The sequence below is a fragment of the Bradysia coprophila genome, unplaced genomic scaffold (genome assembly GCF_014529535.1).
Source record: "Bradysia coprophila strain Holo2 unplaced genomic scaffold, BU_Bcop_v1 contig_138, whole genome shotgun sequence".
Classification (NCBI taxonomy): domain Eukaryota; kingdom Metazoa; phylum Arthropoda; class Insecta; order Diptera; family Sciaridae; genus Bradysia; species Bradysia coprophila.
In genome coordinates, this window is record NW_023503409.1 from 8926403 (window position 1) to 8944667 (window position 18265).

Below are 18265 nucleotides of genomic sequence, written 5' to 3' on the forward strand. Positions count from 1 at the left end.
AAAAAATGAAAATCGATCGATTTAAAGCCTTGAATCTCAGTTCATATGATCTTTTTGTCTATCGTATCGTTTGTAAGTTGTTTTTCCAAGACCATAAAAATGTTCAAACAAAATTAAGGTTAGGTTTCGCGTAAGTCGAGTAAATAACTAGCGAAGTGAATTTGTTTTTTAATTCGATTTTCTCAATTGAGCCATTTTGCCCCAATTTTAGACCGAACAAACTCTTACGACACGAACATTTCTCAGATTTTTCTGTTCTTGAGCAAAAATTGATAAATTCTCTACATGAATTTACGAATTTTCAAGTTTAGGATCCACTCAATTTTTCAAAGTCGGCGAACTTTGACGATTCACAAAATATAGTCTTTTTTGAAAACTTATTCCGAGTTTTGTTCTGTAGCATTGGACTCCAAATAGTAGAATAGGCCTAGTATAGCTAACAAAAATCTCTGGTAGAGATCGATATAGATGGAAGATCGAAAGCTTCTACGATTTGTCGCAGGTGGTAAATGGATTTTTTAATATTTTGAAAATCGTTTTTTGACATTTTGGGATGATAAAAAAATGTTTGTGGAGTACTTCAGGCTGGATCGTTTATCCATCCACCAAATCTAACTCCTGACAATCCTCTCCAAATATTTTTTGTTGATTCTCAATGGTTTCAAAGGATTTTCTTTCCTTTTCTTCTTTTGATTTGATTTTCTTGAACCCCTTATATGATTTTCCATGATTTTGCGATTTTCTTGAGGAGTTTATTTCGTAATATTTTGAATGATTTTTTTTACTCACCCGCTCGGTTTTATTGTGTTAAGCTGGAGATTTCATTGAAATTTCTTGACTTCATATTTAATCTAAGATTTCGAATAATTGAGAAAATTTGGAAAAATAATTAAAATGAAGAATTTGGAAGCTACAGTAGCATGTCGTAATAATAAAGGATGTAGAGTTTCATGTATTATATTCTACAACGACAATGGTAATTTTGGTACTTTAAATTCATTCGTTCACACTTCGACCATCTTATAGGATGACTTTTTTCGGCTCTGTATTAGAATCATTGCTTGAAATGTTGTTAAAAATTGTGATCTGTGTTTAAAAATGACTCAATATTATAGTTCTTTAAAACAACAAAATCAAAAAAAAATATAATTTCGAGTCTCATTTATTAACGTCGTTACACCTCTTCTCTTCTGGCGTGAATAAAAGTTATTTGGACGAGCGCCGGCACCGGCAAGCTTGTATAAAATTATTCGATATATTTAAAATTACAAAATTTAATTTTGTTTCCACAAATATTTCGAATGGTATGTAATGCTATAGGCCATTTTACCTTTTATTTTATTTTGCGTTTATATTTTATTATCTATCTACATTATTATCCAACCGAGCCAACCAACCGATGATCTATGAATTCATAAATTTGTATGAAGAACAGATGAAAATTTTATTCAAATATTATTTATAAACTCTGTTGTAGGTTGTTGACGAGAGTGTAAGGTGGAAAATGTATTTTCAGTTTACACGTTAAATAAATTGCAGTCGAATTTCACATTTTTACACATAGAAAGAGCGAAAAAGAATATGTCGAAACAGACTATACAGATCCTATATAGAGAGTCACAAAATATATTCGCGCATCTTTCACTGTTCTTATGTATTACAAATCTGGTTTTAAAGGACAATCACAAATTTATAAATAAATTTATAAATGAACTGGTATTGCAATATATTTCAATCATTTGAATGGCTGTGCAAGTGCACACAAGAATTCAAAGATTAATTCGCGCTCATTACTTTCGTTTTTTTTTTTCGTTATTAGCGGTTTTTAATGAAAGGAATTTTAAATGAACATTTTTCATTGAATGGTTGGACGTTCAATCACGATTTTAGTGCTGGCTATGCTTTTATGGCAGAACAAAGGCAACCGATGATTGTCTACAGTAGGGAGGATACTTTACCAGAATGAAGATTACAAGAACCGATTGACATCCTTAATTACCAGAAAGAAATTATCTGACGATTGCAAAAGAAATTATTCTTGAAACGACATTTCTCAGTCTTATTTATTTTGAACAATTCCTTACAAAATTTTCTCCTCACTTCTGTTCTATGTGTTTCAACTCAAAACAAGAAAACATTAGAAATTAGATAAAAGAAACTGTTATACTGTTATATTGGTTGAATGCATGGCATCTCCACCATTTCATACCGGTATATGTAAAGCATCATTAGAGTAAAAATCTAATTTGAATTAATAAGAAGGGTCATGCTCATTGAACCTATTATTTTAATTCAATGCATATCTGTCTGTCGTACAATTTATTTTGAGTCACACGCTTAGAGACGATCGAAACGATTGTCAACAGTGATAATGTAAGTACTCATATCTCCTGAGGCTAGACTGGAAGTGTTAGAAACTGTAGGTAGAGTCTAATTTTCAAATACTAGAAAAGATAGTGTGACATTGTGCCTAGGTAGGTATATCGACATGAGAGGCGAAATCTACGAAAATCACATGCTGCAATGGTTGCAATGAACCCTGCATATTCCTCATATAATATTAAATAAATGACCTGCTATAGTGCTATTGAGTTGTTAGATGCAGAGAGGGGACATGGCACATTAGCGAATTGTAATAAAAATGAAAGTCGAATTTTCTACTATAATTTCTTGAGACATGTACGATGTAAGTAGAAATTAGAAATTTACAATCGAATAGATAAATAGTTCTATTTCTGCCGACATGTTCTATTACTGTATTTAACTGTATTCATAGTGAGTTTCAACAAATACTTCTGTGGTGGTTGGACTCTAAAATTTTCGGTAAATTTATTGTGTTTCGAAATAAGTTTTGTTTTTATTTCCAGTTTTTGTTTTCTTAATTTTTCATTTAACATTGAACTAAAATCACTAAAGAAAAATATTCGCACACAAAAAGCCATTAATTAATGAAACCAAACACCCATACTTCCTTCTTTTATTAAGTCGTCAATTTCTTTTTTTCGTTCGGCTACAATTTTGGGCGTTTCAGCAGTTTTAGTGGTATGTCTGCTCGACTCTTGAGCCGATGTTGAACTTTCATGTGCAATAAATGATTTACTGCTTTCCATTCCAGCTGATGTAGAACGTTGGTTAATGTTTTGTCGAACCGCACCCAGTAATTTATCTTCAACTTGAGACGAAGATTCCGATTTTGTTTGACTCTCCTCTTGCAACGTATTTGAGTTCTTACTATCGTTCGTTGCTGTTTGAACTTCAATTCCAGCATTGTTTTCTAATGTGAAACCTACTCTTTTTGGCTTTTTTACATCTTTCTTGGATGCGTCTTGTCCCGTTTCAATATTTGAATTTTTCGATTGTTCAGATAACGCGTCAGTTGCTTTGTTACTAGTAATATCTTTGTTAGCTATTTGACCCAAATTATTACTTTCAATCGATTCTGACATAACTTCGCTGGTATTGCTAGCAGTCTCTAGCTCAAATATTTGATCCCCAATCTGATATTCGTTGGGAAGACTAATAATTTCAACTGAGGATTCTTTCGAAGAATGTTCTATAGTTATGTCGTCATGAATGTCCCACAAAGTAACTTCAATCAATTCATCATCATCACCGTCCATATTGAGTGTAGTAATAACTTCACCTTCATATGAATTGCTGTGATTTACTTCTATGACCGACTGTATGTCATCCTCACTTTCGCTCAGATTTGAGTAGTCTGAATCTATTTGTTCTACTGCATACGTCTCATCATCATTATCACTGACTTGGTCAAGTATGATATCGGGAAGAGGATAAACGTAACCCTCAGCGGTTTCTATTTCGCTGGAATCTAATAAAATGACTTGCTTCTGAGCAACATTCTGTTCGATGTCATTAGATAATTGACCTTTGATCTGTTGAAGCTCTAAGTAGTAACGATCGAACATGTCACCTTCGTTGAAGCTGGATGGTAGCGACTTTATGGTCTCTGCGTCTAGATATGCAATTTCCACCAAATCGCTTAGTTTCCGATCATGATGGTATTCGTCACTATCAATCTGTTCACGAATGCGAATATTACTCGACTGGCGGCGATATCGATTATTCAATATATTTTCCGTATGATCTCTCCAATCGTCCCGTCCTCGAATATACTCCAACGCTTCGGCAGTCATACTAAATCTGTGATGGTGATGATACTCTTCGCTGTCCAGTTCGTCCTGAATGAAACTGTTCGTACTATCCGTTCTGTCGTATCTTGGGTAATCATATTCAGTATTCGAACTGGAATCCCTTGAATTTGACTTGCGATACAGACTGGAACTGTCACTATCTGATCTACTGTATACCGTAGATGATCTGGCATCACGTGACTTGGTGTCGAGATAGTCAAACGGTTTATCAACTGACATTGGAGTCATGGGAGTGTCAACATTATATTTGTTCGTCTCTTCAACCTCACTCATCAGTGCATCGTTGAAATAGTGATTCAAATTGGGCAAATTATCAACTTTTTTAATCATGTGGTTCGGTTCGTGTACGACATCCGGATTTTCCTCTGTAATTATTTCATCAATCGACTCACATGCATGTGAAACTGAAGCGTATTCATCATCCTGTGTCAATGCAGGATTTATTTAATTACAATCTCATTTAAAAGCAAATGAAAATAATAAAAAAAATCAATCAAGCTCGTGCAGCAACTGAATTTAACTTACTTTTTCATGTGATGTTTTACTTGACGGTTTATCTGCTGTTCCCTAAATAGAAAATGTATTGAAGCGAAATCGAAAACAATAATGATTAGAAAAGCATGTTCAAAATGAAATTCTATTTTAGTTTTGCCAAATCGAAAAAAAAACTATTTTGGATTTGGACTTTGGTAATAAATACAGAACGGACTGATGTTTCGATTTTTCGTTTTTATAAAACCACAAGTGAAATGAGGTATAATTAATGTTTGCGTATTGTATGTTTGGCCTGACATTTGTGATGCTGTTATGGGTGTTCCTTCATGTTAGTTGTCTGTTCTGAATGGCAAAAAAATTTAGAAAAATTCTGGCTTTACAACATTACGAAACACCCGAAAGTTAATATTTAGAAAATGGTGAGAATAGAAATTCTTTATTGCCCGTGGTGGTACGGACGAGTCTACTCTGCCGTTCATACTCCGCTTTATTAAAAAAAAATATCTCAAAAAGCCACTAGAAAAAAAAACATTCTTTCTGCGTGTAGCTGTCTTTCGTGCTTGAAATATCCGAATAAGTGGTACATAGCCATTTAATAAATTCAAACAAAACAAATGTTTTGCTTTCGCCAAAATCAAGTGGTATAACACACTTAAGTCAGCACAACACAACAGCGGGGAAAATATAACGACATGACATTGACTATAAAAAAGCAGCGGATTTTAAGTCAGACACTTTGTATATAAAACAAGTGACATGAACGTTTCAAGAACAAATTAAACTTGTTGAAGAAGTCATCTTCCTGAAATAGATTGTTTAAAATGTTTGCTTGAACCGAAGAATTGTGCGTTTTTCGTAACGCCATTATTATTGTTGTTAAATCGTATGCTGTGTGTGGCCACGGTTAAAATATTTAAATTAAAAAGTTACTCAAATGAGGGTTGTCTTCATCGTCCTAAAATGAATTTTCATTTTGATTTGTTATCACTCTTATACTCACTACTGGTCTCTTGCTTGAAGAGTTAGGCAGCGGCGAGTGCGAAATGTCTGAAGAGATTAAAGATATTTCATTTACTGTCATTTCACTCGTTTGTAAAACTACCTTCACTTTCTTCCACAATTGATGTTGCTCTTTCCCGTTTCCATAACGCGGAATCGTGGTAATTACTCGGCTTCCTGTTACCCCATGCTTCGGCATCAAATTTCTGTTTTTCATGGAATGGTGGGTCGGCAATTTTTTGTGAATTAGCCGGAGATGCATTTGAATAACTGATCGGAGTAAATGAAGAGTTCCTGTACTCTTCCTCTTCCAATGAAGTAAACATTTTTAATTCCTCTTCTCTTGACAGACGAATTGAGTCGCTTGACGAGCTACTCGAATTTCGTTTTTTAAAAGCTTTTCTCCTACCTGTACGATCATCGCGTACGATTGGTCGATAATTATTTTGTTCGTTAGGCTCGTCGTTGAGATTTTTCGTTCGTTCGTTTTGGATTCCGTTTGCTTGGCTAACAGTGGATTTGTGCTGTGAATCCAAAGTGACGTTCACTTCTGCTACACACATAGCTTTCCTGCGTTCGTCCCACTGTTGAGCAGCTTCCTGAACTGATCGTTCATTCTCGATTCGGTAACCATTTTGGTACGACACACCGTCTTGCATTTGCTCAACGGACTCTGTGTCCACTGTTTCTAGTGCACTTATTGATGCTCTTATTCGATTTTGTAGCACACTTATGTCACTTTGTTCTTCACCATTTCTTGAACGCATTTGATGCAGAGCAAGTTGATGGGTCACATCACGCACTATGAACACAAGCTCAATCGCTCCCATATATGAACACAAGACGGAGAGCATAACACCCATTTTTTATGATTTATTATTTGAACAAGTACAAAGAAAAAAATGGAAAAGTTAATCCCTTTCCTTAGACACAAGTATCGTCAATTTGATCACCAATTTCACAAATTTATTTAATTTCTTTGTTTTTAATTCGACGACGTTTCAACGAGAATTCATCACAAATAATTAGTTCAAGCTCAACCATTGCATAAAAGTCGTACACTACATTAAATTGATGCACAATGCGCAATCGAAAAAAAAAAATATTTTATGTACTTTGTTTAAGTACTTGGCAATAGCCGTGTCACATAATGTTTTTGTAGTTAATTCTATAGAAAAGTGACGCATAATGTTGGTAGCTTCACAACCACATTTGTAGTTCCGCTAGCTACAAGTTTATTACGAACGCAGGAAAAGGCCATAACTGTCATATTTATCTCCCTAGGGAGTGTTTGTACTGGCGTAGTGTCTATAGGGAAATGAAGAATTTGTAAGCAAAATTATATCGCTAGAGCTCTAATTTATTCACTATAATGCTCGCGCAAGCTCTCGTGTACGTACACGTCTCTTCTATATTCTTCCTTCTACTACTTATTTAAGGAACAAAAATTTAAGAACGGCGCATTAGCCTAAGTTAGAGTAAAACTTGAATAAGTAATCAAATTCATTGTTGAAGAACTACGTTCTTTAATTGTCGAATTTAAGTTTAAGAAGCGACAACTCACTTCACCCAACACTTCTAGCCACTGTTATGAGTGTTGTTTATTTACAACTGAATTACGCGCAACGTTTCAACAACAATGCAACATTGTAAAAGGGATAAGCCTCGGGATAAGCAGATCGAAAGTAAACTTAAATACCACATTTGGGATCGTCTCGTTGAAAAGCCAAAGAGATGAGTCACCTAATTTGCAAAAGCATATAAGCTCATGTAAAACGTACGCAGTAATGAGCTTTACAAATTTAAATCCACACACACCCAACCAAAAAAAATTCACCAACCGAGTGAATATGATGGCCTGTTGTGTTTTTCATTAATAGCGTAAAATGCAGACTGTAAATGTCTGAGAAATCTACTACGGCTCCATTTGCCGATTTGTAAACATCAACACGGGAACATAAAAAAAATATTTGCTCAAAAAAATGTTACGAACACTCATGCTAATTGATATCATTTAATTAGTTTGAGGATACATAAACCTGATGGGCATAATACACAAAAATGATGTTAGTATACCCAAGCATGATTCAGGTTGTGTATGTTACTACATCTATATAATATGTAATGAATGAACCTTTCATTACTAAGGTTGAAACTATTTTTAAATCTGTAAGGTGCAGTTTTTAGTTGAGGATATACAAAGAGCTATAAATAAAAAGACGTTGTTTGGTTGGACTATGAAATTTTTCAAGGGTCACAATATGCAACATTTGCTCTTTTTACGTTTGGCAGAGATGACCATTTACGAAATCAAAATATTTTCATTTTTGATTGATTGTGGCAAAAGGCAGACTTTTTTGATGGTGAAGCACGTTGATTCCGTTTCGAGATCGAAAGTATAGAAATTACCGTAATTGTCTACCAAAATGTAATATTGTAAAACAAAAATTAACAGAAGTCCCCAAGAAGTTATAATAGAAGTTCTTTGGAAGGCCTGAACATAAAGCGGGGTAAAAATTTGGTGAATGTTTGAGGATTAATCAAAAGGGTACCTAGTTACGTACTGAACATATAAACATCGAGTCGAACTGATTTCAAATAAAACAATTCCTTGGTACAGATATTCCTGACACAGTTTCACATTTTTCTTTAATCCAATAATGTTTCGACAACGTTCTCAAAAGCGATTATTCGTTCAAGTAGTAAACATCGGTTGTGTCCATTGGAAACACATTTTATGTTAAACCGACATACTAAATAACCAACTATACTTGAAAGATCATTGTGAGTTCTCGTTTGAGCCACTCACAGTTTTAAAACCAAGAAAAACCGCATGTCGCTGACTCCTATTAATATTTATCCATTCTCGTACTCCAATATATTGACAAAACATTTTCTTCCCCATTTTCCATTAACCCAATAAACGAGATAATAAAAAAAAGCTCACAATCTTATCTACGAGTTGCCATTTAAAATACAACGTCATATGTGTGTATAACAAAAAGGTGATATAATGTATACCCCCTCTCTCTCTCACTTTTTTATAGAATATCAACGGCTAATGTCCATCAGAATCGTTTGCTAAATTGGTCGATATTAATTTGTACGGATTGACTTCATACATTTCGGATTAATCTATGAAGAAAACGACCGGTATTTTTAGAAACAGCAAGGGGCAAGCGTAATGTGACATAAAAATTGAATCTGCTACTTCTTTTGTTGCTTAATGTTGCATACAACAATCTTTTATTGAAAAACATTAGGTAAAATTAAGTTCTGCACGGATTCAAAACTTTACCTCAAGTTTTTGAAAAAAAATACCTCACTTAGCAATGGCATAAATGATGGTTACGGTATTTCTTGTTTGTGTTTACCGAAATACCAAACGAAGTACCATTTCCATCATTTGCCCCATTGGTAAGTACTATTTTATGGCATTTATGATATTCAGCATTTATCAGTTGCAAACCACCGTCTTACTCGATCAAATCAACGAAAGTTTAACGTTTCGTTGCAAACTAACTATCCTTACGCAGCGAAATCAGATGGCATCAACCTAAAAATGTCTAGGTAAACGTCGCCATCGGTATGTCTGCTTCTAGGTTTCTTCTAAATAATCCCTTTTCATCAAGTTCACTAGTTTTTTAAGAAAGAATATGGCAGAAAATGGAAATTGACTTCTACATTTTTTCGACGGAAAAGTAGATCCACGAATATTGCGTCGTCATCAGCAAATATCCACGAAGAATCTGTGAAAATCCAGATATGAAAACAAGGGAAGAATTTGAAGAACATTGCTATTTCTGAATATAAGATCAATTTCGTGATGTTTTTTCTTCTGTTTATCCAGTGCTGAAGTATCGTGACTTCGTTGCTCATTTCCAGCACACTTTCAACAAAACATTTTTTTAACTTGCGCTGAACTCTACTTCGGCTCGTGCTAGAAACGTCCGATTAGCTAAAAACGCCTTTAATTTCAGGTAAATAGTTAACCAACTAAAGCTAAAATTTCGTGTATTAGGCGAGAGTGCTATGACGAATGTCGAAAATAGACTGAAGACTTTCCTAATTCTTTTCTATGCTACGTAGATACATGGAAACAGAACCTAAACAAGAGTTTCAATGCCGATTTCCTATTGGAGATTGCACGATTTTTCTGTGTACTGTGAACTTTGAAGGGTGTTACTGTCGTGACAGATCATAAAAGTTCATTGAAATCTATTTGCATACCAAATGCATATGGATTTAAACTTGCCAACGACCCCCCTCTTGTACCTTTGGTGACAATAAAAGTTTGTTCTTTGAATAGCCAAAACTCTGACTAGAAAAAAAACTCGCTGCTTTGCTGGGCGGTAGTTTAATTTGTTTAGCCTCTAGATACATACACCATGCTTTACAATTATTAATGAATTTTGGGAGAGTCTATCAAACATTTATAAAGCCTTTCTTCACTTAGTAGGAAGAATTTCGTTGTTGAAACGAGGTAGTAACATCGAGAGTAACATCAAGATCATAATCTAGCAATAGAAGAAAACAACTCTACTGCTATGTGTCTCAGTTAAGTCATTTAGGTTTTATCCTGCCGATTGAGATTCGATGTCCTACACCTTGACTTCGTTAGTGTTACACGTAGCAATCGGTACTGTTATCTCTTTTTACCGGGCCATGCGAAATCTTCATTCATAACATATATCTCGTAAATAATTTCGACTATCAACTATAAGACGCACAACGGACGATAGGAATAGTCACATACCTCATCACATGCGTTACATCTTGGCTTGAATATTTCGGCATAGTGACGTTCGCAAAATATCTTTTCCTCGAAGGCACAATATGTTAAGTCGGCTAATAGTTCGTTACACACACAACACTGAAAACATCGTGGATGCCAAATCACCTAGAAAAATAAAGCGATTTTTGGTTAGAAATCCCATTAATCATCTCTGCACAAATTGTGCATTAGATTTTTAACAAAATAGAAAATTACTCGATTCGAAAATTTGGTAGCATTCACAGCCAATTCGCTTTGATTTATTTGCTCTTTGCAGTTCGCACACGCTGTATTCGTTCCACATTCTCTTATGTAACCTGAAAGTGAGCCAACAAATCAAATTGAAAATTGTGTTCAAATTTAATGTCGATGAAGTAATTTACGCACCAACATCCAGAGCTATTTCATTTCTTGTTGTTACGAACTCTTCGAAACACTCTTTGTCTAATCCGACGTGCTTACAGTAAGCGTAATCAATGTCCTGTTTGGGTAATTGATAGTTCAGCTGTCTAATTCTATATCTCTCTCCAACACTTCCAATTTTTGGCACTTTTTCCTTTGGTAATAAATCAAAATATTTTTGAATCTAAAAATAGAGTCGACAAGATTGCAATTAAAATCTCATTTCACAATTTCTGCTTGAAAATTCAATTTTTCATTTTTTTTTTCCTTTCGTTCAACTTACCTTTGATGATGTTACTATACCGGGTGGCACCCAAGAATAACCAATTTGCTTAGGATCAATATTTGATGTATGCATTTCCTATTTCCTGTCCCAATTAAGTTCGGTCGCTTAATTTCCGGTGAATTCTTCCCCAACATTTTATGGAAAAAGACATTTCCACAAATTTATTCATGCTCTTTCCTCGTTGGTATATACGACTCGCTGAAATAGAAAAGAGGAAAATTTCTTTTTTGTTTTTTTTTTTTTTTATTTTCTTGTTTTTTTCTGCAAAAGGTCAATCGTTCAGTTAGGCAGGCATCATTTACCACCTTTCTGATTATGTTCGCTTTATAATATTATTTTATTGTGAGTTGTCAGATGTGTGTTCATCAAATGTTTGTTGTCTAAGGATGGTGGCTATAAGCGAAATGAAGATATAGTTACATGCAGATATGAGCTATGACGTTCATGATAATGGTGAGCGACACTTTTTTTATCGCTTCCATGCTTTTTATTAATAGAATTTTTCCATTTAGAATTCGTTCTTTTAAGTTTTCTTTTTAAATCGGTTTGCATAAGAAAATAAGGTTGGGTGAAAATTTATGTTTGTAAAGGTCATGTCGGCAATAAAATGGGGTTTGTATACCGAATTGGATTCCATTCGTTTTGTATCCGGTTTAGAACTATGAATGAATGCGTATATGGATAAGCTGATAAACTCGAATTACTGGGATTTATTTATCTACACATTGCGTTGTTAGTAAGGTAGTTAACAACGTCGTATTCGATAGAATATTTGAAATATTTTGAAAGTAAGAAAGGTAAATTGGTAAAAGGTAAACTACTCCAAGTAAATCTTGCACGAACAATTTAAGAAATCCGGAAAATGGACTAATTTTGGATATTTTTTATCATTTTCTCGAATTTTTATACATTTTTTCAGATTTTTGGGAAGATCTAGGAAAACGTGGAAATATAGTTTCCTGAAAAAAGTCCAGATTTAAGAGAGAACAGATCAGGTTTCTGTGCAATATGTACAGTCGGCGACGCATTTAGTTTCAACTGATCCACTCATGTACACAAATGTGTTTTTACGTATTTAAACGGTTTTACTACTGCTACGCGCGGTAGTTCGCGGTAATTCGACTCTCATTTCATAGTTACCGACTTTACGTTTTTGATTTTTTACCAATTTTTCCTACAAATTTCCAGATTTTCGTTAAAATTTTCCCGGAAAATGTTTTTGGAAAAGTATGGGAAAATTTTGGAAACACATTTTCCCTCATATCTTGTTATCTCTACGAACCAGAATGGTCACAAGTGTCATATTACTTTATAAACGAAGTAGTTACATGTAACAAAAAGTGTTGCGGAAGGATTGCACCATGGAATTTCTAAAGAAAATGGTCTCAAAAGGGTTGGTTTCTTTTGCAGAAATAGAATATTAATTTACCCAAAAATTCCAACCAAATGCCTACATTTATTGTCTCAACGTAGACATTAGGAAATAGTATGCAAGTAGAAGACCCATTTAATTTATCTAGCTTATCAAGTCCTCTCTGAGTTACGCTATCCAAGCTACATTAATATTACAATAGATTTATCGAGATGTGGGCAACAAATCGTCCTTTCTCCCGTAATTCTAGCTTTATAATTCCTGACAAAATGATATGAACGAGGAAGAGCATCATGACTTGGTATAACGAACAATAATAATCAATTTTCTTGGATACATGAGCATTTTGGGCAAGCATGCCTCAAAAAATTATGAAATTGAAATTTTGATAGTAAAACCGCTAATGCCGTCGGATTTCGTATACGGTTGTATTTGATGAAAAGAAGTTGCAAGTCTGGCAAAATGCCTTCAGATTACTGGTACGTTTTAGTATACATGCGTAGACAAGTGCTCAAACGGTTTTACCAAGCATCCAACGAACGTAAGATATTATAAATCTTAAAAACACGTAATTAAGAATGTGTAGCAATATGTACCAGTTGTTGCAAACTCCGGCCCAAAATCGAATATTCCAAAATAAAAATGTTCACAACGCAGTCGAGAAAATAGTCATTTTCTCCCTTCCTTCTGAAGTTTCGAAAGCCTCGGGAAAAAAATTGGAAATTCCATTTTGACTTGAAAAACACCCTCGAAATGCAATTTCGTGCTTTTTTCCCTCGCTGAACAAATAGGTATTTCGTGCGTCGTGCAAAGCTAAATTTATGCCGTTTGGAAGTTGTCACATTAAAATGGTATCATAATTAACATTTTACTACAACTACTGAACGTACTATCTACAAGTTGATCCACTTTAAAAAGAAAAAGGTAGAAAACATTTTAATTCACAGAATACCATTATAGCACTTGAATTTTGAATAAATTAAGTGCTGGTGACCATAATTCTTTCATAGTTTAATGATTAACTAAAATAACCATATAATGAGTCGTAATTTGTCGTAATTAATTAAGACGTTCGTATGCATGTTGTTCCACATTACATTTTAAGAGTTAAATCGTGAAACAGTCATAATTGCTCAAAAGTTCATGATACTCATTTAGGTATTTTTGGTTATTTGTAGATCGAAGCACTGTGATGAATCTGTTTTTTCGCTTGAAAGAAGACGGACCACCAGAAAAAAAACAGAATAATTCTAAATAGATCTCTGAAGTGGATTAATGAATGATTGCCATTTTAAGCACAAATTCTATCGGTAAAAAGTTTCACTTAATTGCGTCATCTCAAATATTATCGTGTCGTTTCGATATTTCTGTTTCGTCAGTTATTGTAAAGACATCGAGTGAGCACATCATACATCATTTTGTGTTAGGGCAATAAAATTTCATTTTAGAGATATTGTTTTCGATACAAGCCATAGGTATTCGCGATATGAATCCGATAAGAAACACGAGTTAATCTTCGATACTAATTGATTTAACCAAATTTCACATTTTCTAGTTCGGTTATTATGTCGGTTGGCGATCTTTGTGAAGCATTTTTATCGTCCACAACATCTGGAAATTGGAACAATTGGAAACAGTCTTTGCACAATATTGGAGTGGAACTGGAAACACAGAACCATCCCAATTTTAAATTACTTCAAGATGCTGCCTGCGATTTAATGATGTACAATAAGCCTGGCTATTGGAATTGGTTGAATGCAACAATGAAGAAACTTATTGCAGATTCAACATCTTTATTCGATCCTCTCCCCGTCTTGCCGGACTATGATGAACTGAGCAGCGAGCAGTTAGTGCGGCAATACGAAGAAAATGACGGAAACTATTCGAAGCAAGACATTTTACATGAACTGAAAGAACGATATCCGACGTTGATTCAATGTGATTTTTGGCCGGATTTTGATAAAATGAAATTGAACTTGAGAGAGATATTGAAAAGTGTCTTGTGATGTCAATAAATTTGATCATTTTCTCGCAATGACCTTTGTGAATTTTTAATAACTAATTTTGGAAAATGTTTGTCCTTTTGCCTGACACTTAAACCGTTTAACACATAAATGTACCTTCAATGCGATAATCCTTCCTAAGTGGAAAAAGGAAAACTGCCAGGTCAAGCGTGTCAATGTCAACATTATCCGTTTACACTCTTTAATGTGTTTACTCAAATCTGGTTCATTCAGAAACATTCACCCTCACATATTTTACCTCACAGAGATCTATTGTTGGTTCAAACGTCTGCAACTTTCCTTTCAGTTTCTGGCTACATTTCAACTGCCCTCAATTTGTGAACACAATCGAAATTAATCCTTGTGTGGCATATTAAATCCGAAAATCACATTTAACTGAACCAACACCGTATAGGACCGTTGATTACAATATCACATGTAATGCAAAAGGGTCATTGGACCGATAAACGTGTTTTATATCTGAGCTAACTGGAACGTAAAGTAATCAATTTAATTGAAGATTTTACTACCTTAAAGACTTTTTGTTTAGTTTTCCTATTATATATGGATGATCGAGGTGTATATTAAAAGCCATTCGATGTTTTCTCTTTCTTTTCTTTTTTAATGGGACGGTATACTAAATTTAGATTGTCATTTCTATTAAAACTTGTGTCGCGAATGGAGAAAATGTTAAAATATTAATTTATCCCACTACATTTTCTAATGGCGCTGTTATGAAAATGTTCTTGAATATTTCTATGAATAATGACAAGGTCTAGTTTCACAGGGTGATCGGATTTGATTGGATTTATAATTACAAATAATTATGTGTGCAATTTGAATTTTTATAGGCGCTGTTGTTGTTATTATAGGTGTATGCTGCACATGCATATAATAGTTAATAGTGTTGATGATCCATTCACTCGCATATTACATCATTTTCCATTAGCGACATACATTCTCTTTTCTTTATCATTTATACCAAGCGTTGATAAAAACCGAACGATTTTGCAGAAACGGAATTAAACGTTTACTTAATGATAAATATTTCCTGAAGAAGCAAGAAAGCCACCCATGATAGTGTCTGATAAAATGCAAAAAATGTTGGTAAATGTGCAAATGTGCAAATATGAAGCTCTTCGCAGCTACACATGTGTTCTTGCTGGATAAACAATTATATGAAAAAAAAAAAACCTTCCAGACGACGGTAGGATATTGTAGAAGAAAAAAAATCAAACCAAACTGGTGGTAAAGAGGGTATAACGTGATGGTTTTGCAATTTCGATTTAATGAACAAATTGGGTCGTTATATTTAATTGGCCCATAACAAATGTCTACAGATGATTCATAGTTGCACACACTTAATGCATGGAGTTTCGGAACAGACATTCGATTGGAGAGAAACGTTTGAATTGTACTATCAAAACAGTTAGCAACAGGCATGTGTTTCTTAAAAATTCAAGAACAATGTACCGGCTGAAAATACAAAGACTGAAGTTTTATCTTGTTGTTTACGGCCAGATATTCGTATGGACATAGTTTCTATTGAATAATAAAAGGACTATTCCGGACGATGGGTGACACTGACTATTATCAGTGTCCTGCGAGGGGTGATCCACTCTTTTTTTTGAAGGATTATTTGGTGATTATTTCAGAGTGGTTCACCCCTCGGTGTCCTGTATTCATGCCAAGACTGAACATACTTCAAACTCCGGCGAATCCCTAAGCGACTTTTGAATTTTTGAATAAAAGTTTTTAATTTTTGGTCCTTTTACAATTGAGGTGTATGCAACCCCTAAGGTACTTATTCCAGTCAGTCCGGCCCTGCGGATGTTCGAACGCTCTTCAATGATTTATTGATTGATTTTATATAAAACAACAGACTAACAAACAAAGAACAATTCTCAAAGCAAAATGTAATCAATTGAATGCAACGACTCACCCTGTCATAAATGCTATTTGTGCTGCTGAACAACATTCATAGTTGTAAAATTCTTTTAACGTTAAAGATTTAACACAAATAATTAAAAAGAAAAAAAAAACTTATTTCGAATTGGCTAAAGTTTATGTGTTCAGACGCAACATAATTCGTTTCACATTACGTTATACGATACGATACTAACTCACAAAATCAACAAAAGTATTTCGATCAACTAAACGTTACAGACTACACAAACTGTGTGTTGTATTTTAGAATAAATGCCAAAGAATATTTTTTTTATATGTTCAACGGACACCGTTCGAGATAGATAATTCCAAGCCACACAAATTTTATTAAATTAAATTTTATTATATTATTATCAGCGTTGTGTCACCGAAACCTGTATGAAATCACTTCACACGAAAGAAAGAAAAAAAAACACACCAACGAGCAACTGGAATATATTCAAGTCACTGTCTTATAATCTTATCAGTTCTCTCAGCGGGTATACAAAAACTTACATTTATATTTACCATAAGTCACGTCATTAGTTTGAAATTTAAAATATTTTGATACGAAAATCAATTTCTATCCGAAAGCCTGAACAAACTCATTTACACAAATCGATTCGTTCGATTATATTATTATTATGAATCAGTTAGCACTTTTAATAATCATACACTCATGTGTTATTGTTGTTTAATCCATTCATTAGCACGCGATAGACATATAAATCTTTGCTTATTATAATTCTTCATAAAAAAGAACCTCTCTCCGTTTTTGTGATTTAATTCTATACATTCAATTACATGCTCAACACACACCGTTTATGATTTAATGCAATATAACAAGGTAACAGAGAAAAAAAAACAAAGTCATCAGCAGTTAATAATGCATTGCATTGATATTATATGTGTATCATTAAACCAGATTTAATAAACATATCTCACCACCAAAGAGAGTGTGTGTGCATATATTGTCTTTTAAGATAATATAACACTAAAACGTCTAAGTGTTTACCGTCTTGCTCTCGTCCATTTTCTCAACCAGCTAAACGCTAAATAATTCCAAAAACACCAAAACTAAAACCGTAGCTTTTGCAATCACAATCACTACTATACTACTGAGTATGAGCAAAACATTATATGAGGGGAACACTCTCAACCAACAACATTATTGTCGATGACATGTTGGTTTCTGTAGGTGGGAATGGATTTAATTTTATTACATGTGATGCTCTAACGGTCTTTTATTCGATTTAATTGTCTTTCGTTATTTATAGATTAACTTTATGGCACAAAAAATCTATGAATCTAAGGGCTATTTTTACACTAATTTTCGAGAAATTGCATAAATGCAATAGAAAAATACAAAAATAAAAAGAAAAGAAATCAACGCACCCATCACAGCTAACGTTATTTGTATTTGAAATATCATTTACATCCTGTAATTCCTTTAGAATATTTATTTGCCGCTCTAAAAAACAACAAATTGGAAATTCTTGGGAAATTAATTTGAAGAAAGAGAGGAGAAGACTCTGTTAGTGGTTAGCATAACATGTAAAACACTTACAACATTTTTTTTTCTGCCATAAAAACATTGATTCTCCTTCCATTAAACGTAATTCAAACAGTGATTAGAGTGGTCAGCCGCTTACCATTCAAATGCGCCGCATAAGTTTTCATACGTTGACTTTCAACAGACTATAATATTGGCGGGAAAATACTTAATAGCTAGTAAGTAATAACAGCTAGTAGTACAACGAAGTCAAGACGGTTCTTGGAATGGAAAGACATACATGAACTCTAGTTGTGGACAATCACAAAAATGTTTTCGTT

The 18265-nt window shown here is 33.9% G+C and overlaps 2 protein-coding genes across 12 annotated transcripts in view; one reads left to right on the forward strand and one right to left on the reverse strand.

The window, feature by feature from the left end:
* The window catches only part of LOC119073959 (four and a half LIM domains protein 2), a 36598-nt gene extending 19021 nt beyond the window's left edge, over positions 1 to 17577 (reverse strand). The window contains exons 1-6 of one of the 10 annotated variants that reach the window (XM_037179849.1): positions 10426 to 10511; positions 6079 to 6977; positions 5770 to 5976; positions 5671 to 5717; positions 4701 to 4742; positions 1147 to 4598 (exon numbers count right to left, since the gene is read on the reverse strand). In XM_037179849.1, coding sequence (XP_037035744.1) covers positions 2946 to 4598; positions 4701 to 4742; positions 5671 to 5717; positions 5770 to 5976; positions 6079 to 6532 — 2403 coding nt within the window. In that variant the 5' untranslated portion in view covers positions 6533 to 6977; positions 10426 to 10511 and the 3' untranslated portion in view covers positions 1147 to 2945. Of the gene's footprint in view, positions 1 to 1146; positions 4599 to 4700; positions 4743 to 5670; positions 5718 to 5769; positions 6978 to 10425; positions 10570 to 10659; positions 10761 to 10830; positions 11030 to 11128; positions 11330 to 16448 lie in introns of those variants that run through there. The other 9 variants (XM_037179857.1, XM_037179855.1, XM_037179856.1 and 6 more) reach the window with 9 other exon arrangements.
* LOC119073960 lies at positions 11724 to 14541 on the forward strand. Of its 2 annotated transcripts, none has more exons than XM_037179862.1 (2): positions 11724 to 11743; positions 14059 to 14541. In XM_037179862.1, exons 1-2 carry the CDS (start codon positions 11739 to 11741, stop codon positions 14507 to 14509), a joined length of 456 nt encoding a protein of 151 aa, XP_037035757.1. In that variant the 5' UTR covers positions 11724 to 11738; the 3' UTR covers positions 14510 to 14541. The 2 variants fall into 2 exon arrangements, 1 of the variants encoding a protein (XP_037035757.1); XR_005087123.1 differs by lacking the exon at positions 11724 to 11743 and adding an exon at positions 13881 to 13978.
* Positions 17578 to 18265: the final 688 nt, after the last annotated feature.